We start from the raw sequence: 21,308 nt of genomic DNA on the forward strand, positions 1-21,308 counted from the left end.
GTCCATCAATTAAGAAAATCCTTTTTGCTCCCAGGGAATTTAGGTGCAAAAAAAAAAAATCAAAACAAAAAATAAAACAGGACAAGCAGAAAGATCCCGTTGAAGAGGCATTTTATGCTGAGGTGGTTTTGGGAACTGAGGGCTGTGAACCAGCACTTGAGATCAAGGAAGACCTCAGCAGGGGTGTTAAGAGTAACAAGCAGCACATTTAACAGAGCCCAAGATGGGGAGAAACATGAAATCCAAGGTCGCTTTAAAAATGACCCTCAGCAATCTCCATTAACACAAGCACCGTTTCTCCCATGCAGAAAGAAAAGATTAATAACCATCTTTGTTAAATAGTCCTAACAGAGAGCTAACTACCTGCCTCTTCGGACAAGACAAGTGGGTATGCAAAGAGACATGCTTAATGGTATAAGGATAACACGGCCCAGCTCTCCCCCGAATGATAATAATCATGCTGCAAGTAACACTGAGGACCAGTGCACGACTTCATACAGGTGATGACAAGTATCTGACAGATACTGAGCAGAGAGCATTTCCCCATCGTACTCATGAAAAGGAGGAAGCTGGGAGACTGCTTTAAAAGCATCAGTGAATAATTCCACATGCATCTTTAGGGGGACAAAGGTCGAGAATCCAGAACAACAAAACGTAAAACAAAGAGAAAAGCTACTACATTTATTTATCAGACATCTTTCTGTTTCCTTGTTTCTGTAGGAATAGATCTTAGTGTCCACTTCTTAGGTGTGATTAGGATAGAGTAACACACTTCATTTGGAAATAATTCTTTTCTTTTCATCATCCTTCAAGTGCATTTAATTGATTCATCGTATTTACACTTAGTTTCTCTTGACAGTGGAGAGCTTGGCTGAGGTCTGGGTGGTGAAAGGAGCGGGAAGCTGGAAGACAATCGCCCCTCCCTGAATTTTTGGTGCATCCCAGCACAGTGGGGAAGTGCGCACAGGGCAAGGCGATGCAGGTACCTCTGGTTCGCCCACAGAGGCAATTTACACATCTGTCTATTAACACATGGTACGTAGTTACATTTGGAGGAAACGTACTGACACATCTGTTTATCCTGTGTCTAAGTAAATCTCTTTGTAATTAGTGTCTAAACTAGCTGAGAGATGGGTGGACCAAAGGCTTTCATAGCAAAAACACTAACAGTTTTAAAACAAGCCCATCAGGTCACATTTATTTTGAAATAGAAATGCATCTTACAATTTGTAACTGTTGCACCATTTCTTCTCGGTAGGCCAGTTCCCTTTTCATCTGGTCCTGAAAATTATCTAGTAGGAGAGAGACAGAACGAGAGAAATGACTTAAAATGCAAAATCTACTTCTAGCATATTTAGTAAAAATATTACTGACAGTCCCATAGAAAAACCCTCCCCTGTTTTTTTTAAGTAAATAACATGGTTGTTTGAAAGGGTGTTTTCAACTCTTTAATTTAATCAGAATAGACAGTTGACGCCAAGAGGTCTACATCTAATATTTCACAGTATCTCACAGACCGTGTAGTACAATCCCTTGCACATCCTCACTCTCAGGAATGGCTGGTGCAGCCGTGGTTTCTGATGTTCACACCCTTGCGCGAGTCCAGGTATTGAGAGCTTCCCCTGTCTTTAGAAGTCCAGAGGGAGTGAGGGGGTGCACCTCATGTCTTAAGAAATGTGAGCCTGTGTACACAGAATGCCTTCTGGGTGACACAGTGGGTGCCTGGCTAGGTGTGGCTGCCGGCTTCACCGCAGCTCCCCTCGCTCCTAACAGAGTGATCATCGTACTCTGGCCTGACCACCAACTAGCACCCTTCCTCTTGGCAGATTTTATTTATTTAAAAAATATATATATATATTTAAGATTTAATTTATTTTATTTTTTAGAGAGGGAAGGGAGGGAGAAAGAGAGAGAGAGAGAGAGAGAGAGAGAGAGAGAGAGAGAGAGAGAGAGGGAGAGAGAGATTAATGTACAGTTGCTGGGGGCCGTGGCCTGCAAACCAGGCATGTGCCCTGACTGGGAATCGAACCTGCGACACTTTGGTTCGCAGCCCGAGCTCAATCCACTGAGCTATGCCAGCCAGGACTCGGCCTTACTTTATGGTCCCTCTTGGGCCTGGTACAGCTCTACAGGCCTTGGCTCTGCATGAGAAGGTGGGGAGGCAGTTAAGAGATATTATTATGCAAATGATTGTACTGCATTTATAGAAGAAATGACTTCCTGATCTATCTATCATGTTGTTGCATCCTCTAGATGTGATCTTTTAAGAAGGGTGGGCTTGGCTAACTGGCTCTTTCTGCTTTAAATGAGAAATTAACACCATGTCCCACTGAATCTGGAGTGGATAGTCAGGTCAGCAGCGTAAAGAAACCAGATACACTGTCCTCAGCTTTTCCCCGCCTCTTCAGACAAGTGGTGTGTGAGTCCTGCACCTTGTACCTCCATCGCCTCCTCTCTCTGCCGCTGTTGCCTCCCAAAGCAAGAGTCTCCCAGTTGACCATCTGGCCTGCTGTCCTGCCTTCTCCAAATCCCCCTCATTCTCCTGCTGGAGAATGAGGTGATGGCTTTCCAGTGCTTTCAGGATAATAAATCCTTTACTACTCGTGAGATGCTGGGCACTTAGACATTAACAACATTGTTCTTTTTTATGTTATTGACTTCTACGTTTCTATGCGATTTGTATTCCTTCCCCCAACCTCAAACACATTATCTATCTATCTGTCTATCTATCTCTTAGTTATTTATTTTTAAAGACTTTTAAAAGAGCAGTATTAGGTTCACAACAGAATTAGGGGCCGGGTACAGAAATTTCCCATCTACTCCTGTCCCCCCCCCCCACCACAGTCTCCCCAGTGACCAACACCACCCATCGGAGTGGTACATGTGGTGTCAGGGACGACCCTACATCGACACATCACAATCCCCCAAAGTCCAGAGTCCCCATGAGCGTTCGTTCTGGGTGCCGCACCCTCGAAGGGTGTGGACAAATGTAGAATGCATGCGGCCAGCACTGTCGTGTCAGACAGAGAGTCTCACTGCCCTGAAACCCTCTGTGCTCGTCCTACTCACCCCTCTTCTCCATTCCACTTTTGGCCACCATTGATATTTTTATCATCTCCACAGTTCCTTTATGATTTATTTTTTTAAAAAGACCCAATGCTTCCTTTTACCTCTGAATTCAATGGGAAAGGTGCTGTTTTACAGCTAAGTTTGTGGTCGAATGCGATGGTTAAGGGAGAAGCCCTCATCCCCCTGGGTGTGAAGGGGGAGGAAATGCTTCAGCAGAGATGTGGAGAACAGCCTTCCACGCAATGAAACGGGAGGAGGGTGGGGGACAGCCATCGGTTCAGCTGCCTGCGGCAAAGCGGGCAGTGGGAACTCCTGTGGCCCCTCACCCTCCAGCCACTCTCCAGTCCCCACACGCCTTGTTCTTCCAGCCTCTTTCTGTTTGCCGCTGCTGTGGCCTTGCCCTTACAGCAAACAGCTCCCGTTTCTGTAAAGTCCAGCTGAAATGCCATCACTTCCAGAAAATTCTGACTCCCCTGCTCCCTCCTGCCAGAATTAGTCATCCTTTCTGTATTCCTCTAATACTCTGTACATATCTCTGTTAATGCACCCATAATATATATTATAGTATATACTGTGATTGGTTGTTCTACATCTGTCTCCCAGCTAACCAGTGAATTCTTGGAGGGCAGTAAGGTTACTTTGAGACACGTAAAAATTCCAAAGCCCACCACAGTGCTTGCTCGGCACATGGCAGGGGGTAGTTAACAAACGAGGGGTGGAAAGAGCACTGAAGTACCCCCAGAAGGCCTGGGTTCTGCCATGTAACTACCCCACTGTGGGGGCGCAGGCCTTTGTGTGGACAGACAAGGGTGTGGAACCACGTGCTCTGTAGGTCCTTTCCGGCTCCAGTGCTTAACGATTTGGGGACAAAGTAAACTGTTGGGTAGGGCCCCAAGCACCCAGTTCTGTCTTTCCCGTACTGGGCTTGCGGGAGTGGGTGACTGCGACTTACACTGACACCAGTGAGGGGTGGGGCACTCTCTGAGGGGCTGGCACCCGCCCCACCACTCAGGATGCTGTCGCGGGTCGGGCGACAGGGAACCAGCACTCTGCACACTGCCCTGGTTCAGACGCCACTGGCCCTGTGCCCGGGGCCCAGATGCTTCCAGCAAAGTCAGTGTGTTTCCCAGACACCAGAGCCCATCTCGAAGCAGGTCCCCCTCTGTGAAGGGGAGAACTGTCCTCTGAGCCTCCACAGGTTAGGTCCTTGAGTCCCTCTAGGGTTCTGAGGTGCCTCTGAACACGGTAGTGAACTGAGGTGAATGAGGAATGAGGGGCCGCCTGAAGCTGACTGGTGGGGCCACGTCCCTGGATTCCAGAAGAGGATTAGGACAGTTCAGAGTGAAATGGTGATGACTGGTCCTTATTTAACTCATGCTCTTGCTTTATCAGGGCAAACTTAATATAATTATTTAAGTTAAAATGAAAAAAAAAATAGCCCTGGCTGGTGTAGCTCAGTGGATTGAGCGCAGGCTGAGAACCAAAGCATCGCAGGTTCAATTCCCAGTCAGGGCACATGCCTGGGTTGCAGGCCCTGACCCCCAGCAACCGCACATTGATGTTTCTCTCTCTCTCTCTCTCTCCCCCTTCCTTCCCTCTCTAAATATAAATAAATAAAATCTTTTAAAAAATGAAAAAAAATGAAGCCACTAAAGTATTAGAAAAAATGGTGAATATTTTATAAGACTGGGGTGGGGAAGGGCATTAAGGACAAAAACCAAAAAGGGAAAGATTGATATATTTGGTTTTAAAAATACGTAAAACTTGGTATGACAATAAACTACAAATTAAACTCTCAAAACACAAAACACCATAGTCAAAATTTAAAACAAAAGAATATTCACAACATGCCAAGGAATTAATGTTTTAGTATATAAAGAGTTCATATAAATCAATAGGAAAATGAACACCTCAAAGGGAACATTAGGAGCCTGGCTGGTGTAACTCAGTGGAGTGAGTTCTGGCTGCAAACTAAAGGGTCACTGGTTCGATTCCCAGTCAGGGCACATGCCTGGGTTGGGGGCCAGGTCCCCAGTAGGGGGCAAACAAGAGGCAACCACACATTGATGTTTCTCTTCCTCTCTTTCTCCTTCCTTTCCCCTTTCTCTAAAAAAATTAATAAATAAAATGTTTAAAAAAAACATAAGGAGAGAATATAATGAGCTTTCATAAAAAAATACAAATGGATGATAGACATGCGCAAAGTGCTCCGCACCCCTGGCAATGAAAGAAAAGGAAATAATATGAGATACCATTTTTTTCCATTTAACAAAAATTAAGAGATATGTGCTATTCCAAGGACAGGAGCATAAATTAGCACAGCCTTTCTGGAGAGCAACTTGACATTATGTATCAAGAGCTTTAAAAAGTTCATATTCTTTCACACTGCTTTTTTTTTGTTTATCTTAAGGAGATAAACATACATATGTGTAAAGATTTAGTTACGTCGTCCATCATCTAACCTTAGATAATCTTTAAGGTCCAACATAAGAGTTCATTTCTGACTGCTGTGTGATAATGCAAGAGGCTCACATTAGGTGAAAACATGAAGGTCCAAAACTGTGTGTACAATATTTCATTTTGTTAAAGAAAAAAATGTAACATGCATTAAAAAGGTTGACGCTCCAAAATGTTAACACTGGTTATCTCTAAGTGATAAAACTATGGATGAATTTTTCCTTTTGTTTGTATTTCTGTACAGTTAAGATTTTCTGCAACGAGCATGGGCCTACTTTTTGAATGAAAGAGACTGTTAATTTTCAAACGGGAAGAAACTAAAATTTTTGCCATGTTCTAAAGGTTGATGAAGGCGCGATTTAACTGGAGATGAAAAAATCATTAAGCCAATTTCTCTAATGGGAATCACTTAAAACCCAACTATTTTTAGAAACCACCGGCAGGAAAGGAGGGAGCGGAGAGAAAGCGCTGGGGCTCAGTCTGCCGGCGAGCACAGGGCAGGGGCTGCGCCCTGCAAACGTGCACAGTTTGAAAAGCCAAAGCCTTTTCCAAACAGCAATAAAAAGTATGCAGCCTACATTCCTGGGACCAGAAACAAAACCCACACAGTACATCTGGTTTCCCCAGGAGATCCTACCCATCAAGCCATAGGCTTTGGGGCTCATTTTGTTTACATTGTCTTCGTTTTGTTGTCATTGCTTTTAAACAACGACTGAGACTTGTGATCTGTGCAGTGTTTGGAAGTCTGCCATCTTCCCTCCTCCAGAGGATGCTACAAAAAGAGAGAGGAAGGCCGGAAACCACTGAAGAGAGAATGAATCCAGTGATAGCCACAGGAGAAAGATGGGATAAGCATATTTAAGTAGACGAAACGTAGTTTGTTTTTAATATGAAGTAACCTTATCAGAAACTTGGAAGAGTAATTCTTTATGAGAATCTATGATGATATCATTGTCAAAATCTACTACTTAAGTTTTTTCTAAAGCTCAAGTCATTAGGCCATTCCTGTCATGACCAACTGGCCTTTCTACTCAGCTTGCTCCAGTGCCACGAATTTGTCATCAGACCTGCAAATCCAAGGACTGAACCCTCGAGCCCTCGCTAATCTCCTTATACAACAGATTTCAGTGATCCAAGCTCATCCTTCGTTGTCAGTTTTAATCTCTTTGAATATGATGCCAAAATTTCTATCAACCATTTACTAAGAGTGTGTTACATGCTCACAATATGCTGGGCACTGTGTGGGCAGCGACAGAACATCCACTCCTGAACCTATTTACATGGCTGGGGGGTGCCACAGGGTAGCATGTGTGAGACAATCAGAGAGAAGGCAACATAAAACACCCACGGAACTAACAATAACAAACAGGACTGCAGCAAAGAGTGCCTGCTGCAGAAGTGGGAAGGCTCCCCGGATGGGGCGGAACTTGAACTGTGTCCCAAACGATGAGGAGGACCTAGACGAGGGAAGGTATTCCAGACTAGAGAATCCCAGCGTGCCGAGGTGGAAAGTGAGGGAGAGCACAGTCTGCAGGCCAACTGGAGTTGAGCAGGGGGAGAAGTGGAAATAAGACTGGACAGGCAGGGTGGGCCCATTACGGAGGTTTTGAAAATCGAGAGTTGAATTAGGTACAATATAATCAGCAATAGGGAATCACTATAGCTTCTTGAATGGAAGACTTGGAGCCAAAGGCAAAGGTTCAGGAAAACTGGGCTAATGGTAGAGAGCAGAAAGGGCTGCAGTTGGGGAGGGAGGTGAGGACCCACTGCAGCGACATAGGAGCGGGGGAGGGAGGGCCTTCTCCATTCGGAACCCCATCCAGCAACCCTTCAGCAGGTCCCAGGTTCAGGGTTAGACTCCAAGGTTATGCTGAAGGCTGGTGGGAAGAGAATGAAATGAATGGAAGACTATAGCAAAGAGAAATTGCTACAGTATAGGAAGGGTGACGTGGAGAAGGAAGGAAGAAGAGACGAATTCGCTAGGGGAGGAGGGCACAGCATAGTGGCAAAAATGACTTCTGGGTTAGCCCTGGCTGGCGTAGCTCAGTGGATTGAGCGCAGGCCGGGAACCAAAGTGTCCCAGGTTCGATTCCCAGCCAGGGTACATACCTGGGTTGCAGGCCATAACTCCCAGCAACCGCACATTGATGTTTCTCTCTCTCTCTCTCCCTCCCTTCCCTCTCTAAAAATAAATAAATAAAATCTTTTAAAAAATGGCTTCTGGGTTTACAGCTGGGAACGTCACCCACCCAGTCACTGGCGGGGGAGTTGCCATGGTGGCCTTTTGGGGGCAGGGTCTCTAACCATTCACTCCTGTCCATCTAAATGTGACTATCATTGCAGAACATGTGACTGACACCTGTCTCACTGTCATCAGAAACTGACCTTGGTAAGGGTGACTGCTTCCTCTTCCATTTCCTCCAAACACTTACTTCCATATTTCCACCCAAGTCTCGATTACATTTCTCCCACCTTTCCTTACAATGCCCTCCCGACCTCTCGGCTCATGTCCTACCCAGTTTGCCAGCTGAACGCATTGTCTGGTATCTGACCAAGTTCCACCACCTGTTCCAGCCTCACTAACTACAGCCCAATAAATCTCCAGAAGTTCTGGCTTCTGGTATCAGCTGGTTTACCATAAAGTCCCTGCAGCATTCCAAGTATCAAACTTTATATGGTAGCAACAGCTCACGCTACTAGGGAGCAGTCACTGTGCTAAATAAACACTTTGTACGTTTCACTCATGCAGTCCTGTCAGCAACCCCACGAGGTAGGTAGTCGCGTCGTTTTAGAGCTGTGAAGGAGCCTAAGGTTAGCACTTAGTCCAAATCCGGGGCCCTTGCTACTAACCACCGCGCTTCTCCAACTCTGCCCTAATGGGAAATGGTTGCCTGGCCCTGCCATTTTAGTTCCTGCCCTTCTGTCCTCTTCCCTGTATTTCCCCGCCGGGATTTTGCAGAGTATTTATAGAGAGCAGCTCTGGAAACCTCCGTCCCAGCAAAGAGAGAGATTGCTTGTTCTTTCTCCTCCTCTCAATTTCTGCCCCCTCCAAATATACAGGCTTGCTTTCTCCTCCTCCTCCTTCTTCCTCCTGCTCTTTCTCCTCCTCCTTCCTGTAATCTTTATCCTTACCTTTATTCATCTCTTTGGTCCTCATTAACCCTCACTCACTACAAGAATCCCAAGAGAAGCTCAGAAATCTGGATGTATTTTAGAAATGCTTTTCTAGAGTTCAATGCCAATACGCTCTTCCTCCTCCTGCTTGGTTGTCCCCGTCAGCATGGCAGCTGACATAACTAGGCACTTATCTGCACTAGGGATGAGCGAAGCCCTTCACGTGGGTCCTCCCATTTACCCTCTCGTCTTCCTGTGGGACAGGAATTATCTAGCCCCTTTCATAGCTTCCAAGGTCCTGCAACCAGGGTGTTGCAGAGCCCCTTCCTGAAACCACTGTGGCCGAATGATTTTTGAGCCTGGATTCCTAACTGTCACATGCAGTGGCTTAGCCCAGGTCCCCAGTGTCCTGCGTGAACTGGACTGCAGGTGCTGTGGCTGTGAGTGTGTGTCCACCTCCTGGTACAAAGCTCTACAAAACTCTGGCTGGGACTCCTCTCTGCTTTCTTCCCATACAGCTGCACACAGTTCTGTTTCCCCCTTTTCGTCCGAGTAAATCTAAGTCTGCCTGCCGTCCTCACAGCCTCTCACGTTTAGTTAACCAGCCTGTGATGTGCATTTGCTATGTCGTTGGTGTGAAATTAACTGCCTCTTTGTGGTGTGTCTAAACCACGCATTATTCAAACATGGGCACACACATACCACTTCCTTGGTCAGTGGCGTACGCTGCAGATAAAAAGAGGGAAAATTTTTGTTGTTGTTTAATTAAAGTGTTTCGTGTATGTGGATTCATTTTAATTCAGAGCAAAAGGCTGAATGACACACCTGAATCAAAACCATAACATTCTAACTTAAAAAACCACAACCAGAAACATGGACATGTTGTATATAACAGAGAAGTTAATGAGGAAAATGTATAAATGATGATAAATTAATTTGTTCAGATGATTAGTTTGCTTGTATTAGTGGCATAAATGATGGCTACACTGGCTTCACGGGAGGTAAGGGGCACGAGGGGGCTTCAGTGGGCCTTCAGCCTGCTCTGCTGGACCTAACAGCGGGGACTCGCAAACCTGACGATCAGATCAACATCAGCGTACAGGGGAGGCTAATCATTCCATGTGTGCTCAGTTCGGCAAGGAACGGTGGAGCCTTTCTTGAGATACGGTTTTAGAAGCTAGAGAACCCTGGATCCTTTGGAAGCATCTGCTTTTGAAGGTTTCAAAGATAGTTTTAAAGTTTCTCTTTTTCTCAAAGCTCCAAAGGTCATGTGTCCCTAGTACACTATCAAAAGCTGCTGGGCACTCTCCTCCATTCGATCTCCTTCTAAGCCCCAGCAGGCATTCTTCAAGTTCAAAATACCGGAGCACTGAAGCACCCACCATGATGAGCTCTAAACCTCCCGCGAGGGTACTAAGAGATCGTACACTTGGCAGACCCTGGTACTTCTTGCAGTCTGAGGTCTTTCTGTCATGCAACTTCTTTGCTTCTGCTGCCTACGTGTTCTAGTGGAAGTCAGTTTGACATGCTACCAGGGACCTGGGGCGGCTCAAAAACGCTACTCAAGGGGGTGCAGCTTTCAGTGGTGCTGCTGATGACATTGGAGAGGCCCTGGGGAAGGCAGACCTTCATGCTGACATTATTAAAATGGTCACAATTACTGAAAAATCTTTTTCCAGATGCTGGTCTATGGCTCTGGCACAGGAATTGCAGGCGTGTGTTCTGTGATGTCCAGATTAATAAACAAGGGGCATGTTGACATGCTGAAAAAGCATCCCAGAAAAAATAATATTGAATTTATATGATTCAAAATGTAAGTTTACATATATTTTCTTTCCTAGTTCCTCTGGAGAGAGAGCTATGACCAAGGTTGAAAAGACACTATGCTTGATACATGTGTCCAAATGTGACCTAGACCAGGGCTGGCGAATTTTAGAAATCTGGACACCCACATTAAGCCTGAAATTCCAGGATTCCAGCAGTAGAACCAAGAGATTTTATGCTGCAATATCTCCTGCCACTGGAGTTGGAATGGAATTTTAACATTAAATATGGAGGGAGAATCCAAAACTACTAAAAATATACTAATTTCAATCAATAAAACAAATATGTATACGGTGAACTGTTAAATGTTAAATCTTCATATTTATATGTATTGCAAGCACCAAGCAGCTCTCCAGCCAGCGTGATCTGAGGCTAAAACGTAATTGTTCTTTTCTATCTTAGAAAATAAAAATACATGAGTAGTTCTTTTAAAAATATATACACTCTAAATACTTCAGAATACTTATGTACACACACCATACATACTCACTGATACATATGTCCCAGTACAATAAATACCAAAGGTTCTTCTAGGAAATTCCATCTGTGAGCTGATTCAAAGAATAAATAACAGACTAAGATTCCCTAATATTTAGACAGAGATCACAGGGAGACAGAGTGGTGCTTTACACAGCCCCTTAATCCTCAGAAGCATGCTCTTTAGCCTAATAATGGAAACGTCATCACATATCACAATGCAATGAAATAAAAATGATTTCTTACTGAATACTGGGAAAGACGTATTTCCTTTTAACACTTGGAATTCTTGTTCTAGTCGTCTTCGTAAATCTATTTGTTCAAATAAAACCTTCTGAAGTTCTTCTAATAAAGGGAGAAAGAAGAGTCATTTTACTAATCTTTACAAATAACTCTCCAGAGAACTGTTATATATGGCAATTTGTTATTATAAGAAGAAATATTTTACCAGTTTAAAAAGTGTTGCATGGACATAGGATAGATTTTGTGCAGAAATCCATGAATATAAATCAATGTAATATATTATTTTAAAGTATTATATTACAGTGTCATGTATTGATTGATAAGTATGCATTAATCTCAATTATATCCACCCAATGGTCCATATATTATTCATATGTTGCTTGTCAAGCTTAAAATATGGTGTAGAACAAAAATATCCTCCTATTATCTCTATAGCCTTTTAAAGCTAAGTTCCACAGAGTTAAAACTTTTCTTACCTTTCCCCATATTTTCTACGTCCTTTTTGAGTGAATGAGGTGAATTTGTTTCTTGCGTGTGTTCACCTTAAAAAAAAAAGAAAGGAGGAAAAAATCATTAGTTTTGTGTAGGCTATTTTCTGAAGGTTTTTCTCTTCACTCTCTTTTAACACCTACAAAAGAGCTCATAATTTGCTATAACGAAAGAGTGGAAGTCCTCAGAACCAAATGTCCTCGTTCGCTCGTGTACAACTCCCCAGAAGCGTGGCGGGAGCTCGAGAGAGGGAGGGCGCCGTCTGTGGAGCCTGTGATGACAGCTCCGTGACAGCGGGTTCCTGAGGTCGGCCCGCCCCCCAGCCCCCGCCACTGTCCCTCCTTTCCATCAGAGGGAATTGCCAGAGTGGGCAAGAGAGGAGGTTGAGCAGTCAACATTTCTGGAAGAAATCTGATCTGAGTCCCTCTCCTTTCAGAAGTGAAGAAGTCTACTGCGGACTGTTGGAAGGCCCTCAGGCCGGTGGAAGCAGAAGCCTGCGGCCACCTTGAGCTGCCCAAATTTGGGGCAGTGAGACAGAGGTGGGAGGAGGCTTTAGTTGTCCTTGGGAGAGAATTTCCGAGCCTGGAGCAATTTCCTAATAAGTGATAGTTTGTTTGTTTTTAAAAACAACCTAAAACAGAGATGTGGAATAGTTATATTACTTTGTGATATTCACATGCTTGATGATACTTTCTTAACTACTTGGCTTTAACCAATAAAAACTATATCGGGGGATAAAGGTCAGATTGTTTTTCTTACCCATTTTCCTTATGTGCTACCTACAATGCTGGCAGGCTAACAAAATGGATTTACCTACACTCATAAATTCAGTCTACATAATCCAGAAAACATAAATTAACCAAAGAAATCCAGTCACTCAGCTAGCCAGAATTGTTTTTAAATTTCAGTTTGTCAGCCCTGGCTGGCGTAGCTCAGTGGATTGAGCACGGGCTGTGAACCAAAGTATCGCAGGTTCGATTCCCAGCCAGGGCACATGCCAGGGTTGCAGGCCACGGCTCCCAGCAACCGCACATTCATGTTTCTCTCTCTCTTTCTCCCTCCCTCCCCTCTCTAAAAATCAATCAATCAATCAATCAATCTTTAAAAAAAAGAAAAAAACTTAATTCAAGGACATTCTCAATTTAAAAAAAATTTTCAGTTTGTCATCCATAACTGTCCATGCAATGTAATAAGCTTTCCAAAGAGGTGTGCAGTACAGACAAAAGTGCTCTGAGGTCTCACTGACTTGAACCACCCTCCACCCCCCAAATTAGCTCTCTCTGTGTCCCTGGAGCCGTTTGCTTACTTCCCTACCTCACCCACTTGGTGGCGCACTACTTGGAGGTCGGGCTCTGGCTTTTTTGCATGGCCATGCCCAGCACAGTGGGGCACCCATAACAGGTATTGAATAAAGTGTTTTCCGTTGTCACAGAAAGGAACCCCAGGAAGTTGTAAACCCTAAATTATAGCACAGGCCTAAATGGATCATTTCAATTCTTTCCTCAAAAATCATGCATTTCCCTTCCTCAGCAAGAAATAGAATGTAATGGCCCCAGGCACTTAGAGGAATACGGGGAGATATCACTGTCAAGGTAAAAAGTCCTGCAAAGAGGGAGACAGAATTTCTCCCCAAAGCAGTAGCAAGACAGGACGGTATCAAGGACAGACAGGAAAATCCTTAACATGATATTGTAAATTGTGATTCTGCATCCCACCCGAATGCTGTTGGGGATATGTGTGTTTAGGGGTGTGTGTGTGTGTGTGTGTGTGTGTGTAGGTGTGTATACATAAATACATACATGTAAATATAATATATGCAAATATACCTCCATCTGTGCATAGTTACGAGAAGGTGCTTCGCTGTTCCCCATCGTTAGGCCAAGAATGTCTTTGGTGTCCATAAGGTCCTTAAAGGCAGGTGTTTTCTCTACTACCAAGGTCATATTTACACAGACTCATTCCCATTCTCATCCTGGATATGACCCCTCTATAGGCTTTTGAACATTCATACTTTGGCTTTCTTCTCGATCTAATAAAATAATGAGCCCTGGCTGGTGTGGCTCAGTGCATTGAGTGCTGGCCTGTGAACCAAAGGGTCATCGGTTTAATTCCCAGTCAGGGCACATGCCTGGGTTGCCAGCCAGGTCCCCAGTAGAGGGTATGTGAGGGGCAACCACACATTGATATTTCTCTCTCCCTCTCTTTCTCCCTCCCCTCCCCTCTCTCTAAAAATAAATAAATAAAATCTTTAAAAAATAATGAGAAAATATCTGTGAACCATTGTGAATATAGACCTCAACTTAATTTCTATAAAATACCAGTATCCAAAAGAAGAGTAACATGAAGCTGGATAACAAACCATAAATATGCAAACCAGAAATAACGGTATTTTGAAGTGAAGATAAAGGCATATGATCTGCAGTACTGACTATGTTTGCTCTAGTCTCAGGTAACCAGCTAAATGGGTAGGTGTTTCATACTCACACAACATGGAGTCTGAACAAGAAGGGAAACAAGAGTGCACAGGCCTCTACATCCAGTTACAGGGCATAATAAAAGTTCACTCTTCTCCTCCTTCCCCCACCACTCAAAACTCAATTTAAACGAGAGAGTTTGTTTCTGGATAGGCAGCTTTAGGAGCCAAGTCCTTTTCACATTTTTAGACCAGACTCTGTTTGTTGCAATGGTGTATTTTGTGGATTGTTTATCTTATATTACATTTCAATTAGATAATTAAATTTAAAAATTAAACTATAATATGTTCAAATGCATTTCTTTCCCGCTTCACAATTAGAAGGCTTACAGAGGGATGAAACCATTAAACGAACGGCTGGTAAATGGAAACTACATTAACCATAGGCAAATCTACTGATGACATTAATAATGAGCTTTTCTTTTCATCAGCTTGTGGAGGTTTTATTAATATTTTACATCAGTATCTATTTCAAAGAGACATTTTACTCCAATTCTGGGTAAAATCTGCCGACTTTGAGCTTACATCTGAGTGCTTCACATGCAAAAGGTTTTTAAAAATAGTTACATGCTAGGTAAAGAAGCAGTGCAGACACTCAGCTGCCTTTTGTGTATCTGGACTGTTGCCTCTTGTATATTACTAATCTGTAAAACCCAGATTGTTAATGGTGGTTAAAAATGACCTCTGGGAGCCCGGACATGTTTGTTCACTATTACTGCTAATGTTTTCCATCTGGTTAACAAAAAAGGCAGTCTAATACTAGATTAAATAAATGAGATTTCACTGACAATGAGCTTCCAATTTTTATACAAATTCCATCGGGTTAAATGCATTTTACTTTTTTAAAATTAAAGAATGGCTTTGGAGACATCCAAAAATTAAAATGCTTCCTTTTCTTCTCACTACATTCCCCCTTTAAAAAAGTTACAAAGAGGTAGGGTGGAGGGGCATTGTGATCTTATCTGTGAAGGGTTATGGGAGAGAAAATTATAACTTGGGTGGAACCTCTTTCTTAGAAGTCTGGTTGAAAATATATCTTAAGCCAGACTGCGAAGGAAGACAGTTGGATGGCTTACAGTTGGAGAGTGGTGGATAATCACAGCCTAAAATGCGTCCTGTGGACTGCTGTGACCAGAAGCGTCTGCTCGGGGCTGTGTCTGCACCACAGGTGCGCATGTTCTCAGGTCCAGTTCAATGGGACCTGCCTCACTGCCTGCCAATCCTGCTCGCCCTGGAGGGGAGGGGCAGCAACACGTCACACTGGAGAAACTGCATCTCTGCTAGCTTCTCTGTGGTACAGGCCAGAGAACCAGGAGTCCCATAGTGCCTGCTTCCCTGGTCCCCTCTGGCGTCCTCCAGCACCAGGTGGTCCCATTTTCCAGGCGAATGTTCTACCACAGCCTCGTTTCTGCCCTGACACAGCCATCGGAAACCGCAAGTACAAGAGCGATGGATGTGAGAATATGCCAACTGAAGCAGACACCAGCAGTAAATGTCAAATGAGGAGACTGGAGTATCTGAAGTGGGGAGGACCCCCCCCCAAAAAAAAACCCACAATAGATTCATTGACACCACTTTTCAAAGCACGAAGGTAATGATTTTCTCTTAGATATCACGCACACCTCTGCTCAAGGACGAGTATTGGCTCCCCTGGTCCGCACCACAGAATCCGCTCTACATTCCGCCCCCCACCCCGGAGCCTCCAGCTTCTCTTAGAACCTCGTCCCATTGACTGAACCAAACTTTCTCTGTCTATCACCAAACACAGACCCTTTACTCTAGCTGGGCCTTCACTTCTCATATCTGCTGGCTCTACCTTACATTGCTTCTCTTGCCTAAGGTGCCCACACTCCTCTGCTCCCCCTCCATCCCAAATCAGAATGCCACCCCAGTCTCTTCGCTTCTGTGAAGCCTTTCCCAACTTCTGCAAAGTCACTTTCTCCTGGGCTGAAGTTCCAGGTGCGGATTGTCTCTCCTCTGCCACTTTGCACTGTGCCTGAGAGCCTGGTGTCTTAACAAATCAAGTTTAGCCCTGCCCTTCAGGAAACCCCCATCACCTCTACCCCAGGAGGGGCACAGATACTCTCCACAAATACCCACTTGCACTTACTTCAATCTGCTTTGTGAAAGAAATGCACACGAATGCTACTGTAAATCCTCCATGGGCATAAGGGGTCTTTAAGCACTAACTCATTCCAATGAATGAAAAGGCACACTTTCACCCATTTGAGTATTCTAAGGCTCACTCTATATTTTCAGTTTACTGGGGAAGTGTGTGATGTTTCCATTTTTATTCCTCTCTGACATTCTTAAATTTCTTCAGAGATAAACAAAACCATAGAACTGAATTTTAACCAGGGCATGAACATATTAATGAATATGTCTGCCATTGTCTCCAACAGAAGAAAATGCCTGCCATTTGTAGAGCTCATTTAATTTTAAGAGCCAAATGGGTAGACCAGATTACCTGTTCTGTTGGTGGTGGTCACAGGGCAGGAGGAAAAGCAGATGAAATGGATATTACTGTTCTCCAGCTAAACACGAATTCAATACATAAGATCTCTTAAAAATTGTACCTGGATGTGTATAGGGTATACTAAGTGCATAGTGTGCGATATGAAATATGGATAAAGAATAAAAACTTTGGCATCCATCTACCCCTATGGAAATACATTCTCTCTTCTTCCTTCTCCTTTCATCCCCACTTGGTCTCCTACTCCTTGTCTTCACTGTTGCCCGATTAAATCCCCCCTTAGCTTACAACCAGCACTCAGAGGCACTGCCCAGCCAGCAGCACCAGGGGCTAGCAAATTGCTTATCACCGGAAGGTCCTCTGTGTTACCCCAGCACTGCTGTTGACAACACTTGATGGAAACATTTAGAGAAAACATTTCCATTTATAAAGAGAAAGCATGCTATTTAATTGCATACTGAAGGATAAATTTAGTCAATAGAATGGTTTTGGTTTGGGGCTGTGTCTGTATATGAGATACACATGTACTCTAACATTGGGATGAAGAATAACAACTTTCAGTCAAACATTCAGATGTTTCCATAGATAGAGGGGGGCGGGGGGACTCCTATGCTGCCTAATGTACTCAGAGCAGGTGAGCAGACCCTGAAAGGAAAGGTATGAGCTGCCAGTCATTCTATAGTCTCTGCCCATAATCCCCAATGCACTGTCCTGCCCTCTCCTCTCCCAGCAGCCTCTGCCCAGGGCCTGGCCCCTGTTGAACAGAGATTCCGTTTGTAACATTGAATTCCTAAATAAACTCTGAATTTTAATAATGAATCTTAGTTGTATGATCTGGCCTTCATTTAGACTTTCTGGAATTTTTACTTTCTCTTTCCCTAACAGTCTATCTTAAATTTGGATGGAGTCAAAGTTAATCTACAGTTAGTATAACTAGGACATTTCACAATGACTAAAATTCAGCACAGCTTATGGTTTAGAGGTTTTTAGGAATACTTTGCATTAAGACATTAAAAAATCAATTACACAGAAAAACCAGGTTAAATAATTTTTTTCTCTATCAGTGGGACTTGGACTTCTGCTAATTCCTTGGTGTTAAGTTGTACATTAAACTCTTCCCCTATGACACTTGGCACTTTGGCAAGGTCACAAAACAGAAGAGAAAAAAAAATCAGTACCACTTGAGAGGGTGGGCTGGAGAATGAAATAACTAAATATTAACTCTGTTGGCAAAAAGTAAAAATGGAACGAGAGCAAAATTAATACTAATGAGGTTATAGTCAACTAAAAATTACAGCAAACTTTATAGTTCATGATCAAAATTTATTGTTGCATATGCATTGCTTCTTGACTAAGTATATAAATATCTTTGATTAGTGAATCTTGAGTTCATTTAGAATTTTCTTGAGTTTTAGAACTTCTGTTGTCAATCCATGCTATTTAATTTTTATTTCCTGGAGAGTTTTTCATCATCTTTCATTTCCCTGAGTTTCATATAAAAATTTTAAAATCAAAAGAAGGGACTTTTTCATAAATAAAAAGAAACTGATATTTGAAATGTGAAGATTATTTAATTTCAAATACATATATTGCAAGACCTTGAAATTCTTTGTTCATAAAAATGTCAATAGTACTTTAGTGGTGGGAGGTATTATCAAATTTTACAGGTGAATAAATTGAGGCACAGCATAGTTAAAGGGCTTGCCCAAAGTCATCTAGTGGGAGAATTAAAACTTAGAGATCCACTAGTCTATGCTTTTTAGAACTTTTCTTCTTCTTTACCTTTATTTTTTTTTAAATCATGAGCATATTCTAAAATAGAATGGAATAATAAATCAGAGTGCCTCATCCGCTATATATTCATGAGAAGTGTAACTGCTTCTTACTCTTCTCAGAAATCCATCCACAGCATATTAAGTACACTAGAGAATCATACCAGTGAAAATCAAATTGATTTTAAAACTTCTATACATATAACAAGATGCAGCAAAGCTCAGAGTCCAATGGTGCTGGCGTTTCTACAATGAAAGGGATTCAAATCGGGGATGACTCCACTTACGTGTTTTCCTTGACCTGCAAGAGCGTTGGGCTGTCTCACCAGCCTACCTGCCTGCATTCAATTCCAAATCACTTAACTTTGCTAACGGGATTCAAAACAGATATGCAAAACCTACCCTGGGATTGCAAGAAAACGCTGCCATTTATATTCTTGAGGAGGTGATATTTTGACCAAATTACCATTTCCCTAATCCGTATTACTTGGCTGTAAGCAATGGGTCTAATTTTAAGAAGACCTAATGTACTCGGAGCAGATAAAAGTTCAACTGGCTTCTGGGGACTATGGGATGCTGAAAAAACTTCCTGGCCGATCTCTTTAATTATGCAGAAGTACAATATCTGCTGTGTGTAAGGTTAATAACCATTAACAGGGAGGTTTTTAAAAAATCATTTAAAATGTAATCTCTTCAAAATTGCTGAAAAGTAACAGTTACCAATAAGGCTGAAAGGTTGAAGGGGGGCTAAACTTAATTAAGATGATGAACTAAAAAAAGGTCAACTGGAACTAAGTGTGGTTGCTAAACTGATTTTATAGTAGGGATTGATAAAAGCAAGTACCTATCATTTAAAGACATGTCTATAACTTCACTCATTTAGAGAAAGGTGATAGGAATTTCTTCATAAACTACATTTATGATTGTCAAGGGAGGGAAAATTTATATCCAAATCAAAAACTGAAGCTGACTTATTAGGTAGTTTGAAAAGACATTTCATTCTTTTTCATTCTTTTGTGTTATACTGCATATGTGCCAAGATAAAACACCGATATTTTCCAGTAGCAATGATTGAGTTAAACATTGGCTACAGGACCTTTGGCCATATACGCCTTCTTGGATATTTTGTTTGGACAAGGATGACAGTATTGATGCTGCATCACAGCTGATCTGTCCCCTCCTTCTGACTGGAAGCAACTTGAGAGCAGGGACTGGTATTGGTTCCATCTCTGAGTCCCAGAGCCCAGCAGAGTCCCTAGCACGCAGTAAGCATTCTGCAGTAGTTGGGGAGTGATTGAGTAAATAACCAAATGAATGCTGTCATGTACCTGTGGAAGCTGACAGCTGTTACACGGGGAGAAGTAACTCCATTCATAAGGAGAGTGTTCTGGGTAAAGCATCCGGCTGCTACCACCCCGAAGCAGCTAACCACAGCTTTCATAATATCTTTGGCTCATCTGGATTTTTGATGCTTTGCTAAACAAATGGATCTTTGGAGTCTGACCACAAGTAAATACATTCATATCAAAACACAAGCCAGCTGGGTGCCCACTCTGGGATTTTCTCCATTGTGCACCCAACATGAAGGCCATCGGCTAATCTCTGCTACCAGCGCGGACAGCTGAAGGCACACAAGTCACACGGCAACCCAAACTCCTTAACGCTTTTTTTTCATCCTCTCAAGAAGATTTTTTTCCATTGTTTTTATAAAGAGAGGAAGGGAGGGGAGAAAAGATAGAGGGAAACATCAATGCGAGAGTGAAACATCAACCCCTGCCTCCTCCATGTGCCCGGACCGGGGATCAAACCCACAATCTAGGCACATGCACTGACCAGGAATAGAACCCACAACCCTTCAGCTACATACGATGCTCCAGCCAACTGAGCCACAACAGCCAGGACTCCTTGACACATTTTGATGTTTACAACATCATCTCCACATGCTCAGCAAAGAAACCATGGGATGAAGTTCTTGTGACCCAAGATTCCAAGACAAATTTAACAAAATATATTCTCCACTTGACCATTTATACATTTCTATAATGTTTTCAGTTCTTCCACGCCCCACCTATTTCCCATTTAATACAGGATAATAATACAATATAATCCACTACCTACATATTTCTCTGAACAATGTGAGAATGAAATTGTAATATGGAAAATCAATATGGAACAAGCATCACTGGGAATTTGTATCAAATTAATTATTGTGAGGAAGGGACTCGTAACACATCAATAGTATGACTAGGTGTTATGGCCAACATAACTATTGACTGTACTGCTCTGAGCTCCAGGCACTGTGGAAGTTTTATGTGAACAGCACACCTGACTATACTTTTACTTCCTTCTTTTTGGCATTTGTATACTGGTCTGAATATCAGACGATGGTGGTTTTTATCCACTCTGGCTATCATCCTTGGGGTTCTGATGGCTTTTCAGGGTTTACTGCAGTCACTAAGTGTGGGGGAACCCACGTCCTTCCAAGGCCAGGAGAAACTGGTTTTCAAGTGAAACCAGCCAAACCATCCAAATGGGAAGCCAAGGAAGAACAGGAATTCACTTTCTAACAAATCTAATTTAAACACAATTAATATGTGTTTAAACACATATTAATGTGTTAATAAGCACAAAAGGAAAAGACCAGAACTCTGTGAAAGAATCAGTATGTTCTAATACATTTAGATTTCTAACGGAGAGGCACAGTTGTTGAAATGTTAACTTAAACATTTTATAAGAATTATAAATGTCAGCTGTTACTGCAATGTAGGAAATTAAAGTTCCTAAAAAGACATGATTTCAGACTGTGGAATTTGGATTTTTTCAGGAAATCTACAAAAACTTTTAAATTTAACAATTTAAACATCAAATTATCCCACAGTTTTGTATGATTCATTGCTTGTTCTTGAAAAGCTATGTA

General features: G+C 42.7%; 1 protein-coding gene across 1 annotated transcript in view; it reads right to left on the reverse strand.

Moving 5' to 3' along the window:
• The window catches only part of SKOR2 (SKI family transcriptional corepressor 2), a 35,185-nt gene that overhangs the window by 7,433 nt on the left and 6,444 nt on the right, over positions 1 to 21,308 (reverse strand). Inside the window, exons 4-6 of the mRNA XM_045850388.1 lie at positions 11,661 to 11,726; positions 11,188 to 11,286; positions 1,225 to 1,292 (exon numbers count right to left, since the gene is read on the reverse strand). Coding sequence (XP_045706344.1) covers positions 1,225 to 1,292; positions 11,188 to 11,286; positions 11,661 to 11,726 — 233 coding nt within the window. The remainder of the gene's footprint in view (positions 1 to 1,224; positions 1,293 to 11,187; positions 11,287 to 11,660; positions 11,727 to 21,308) is intronic.

This window comes from Phyllostomus hastatus, unplaced genomic scaffold (genome assembly GCF_019186645.2).
Source record: "Phyllostomus hastatus isolate PE091 unplaced genomic scaffold, TTU_PhHast_1.1 phas_contig_80, whole genome shotgun sequence".
Taxonomy (NCBI): Eukaryota; Metazoa; Chordata; class Mammalia; order Chiroptera; family Phyllostomidae; genus Phyllostomus; species Phyllostomus hastatus.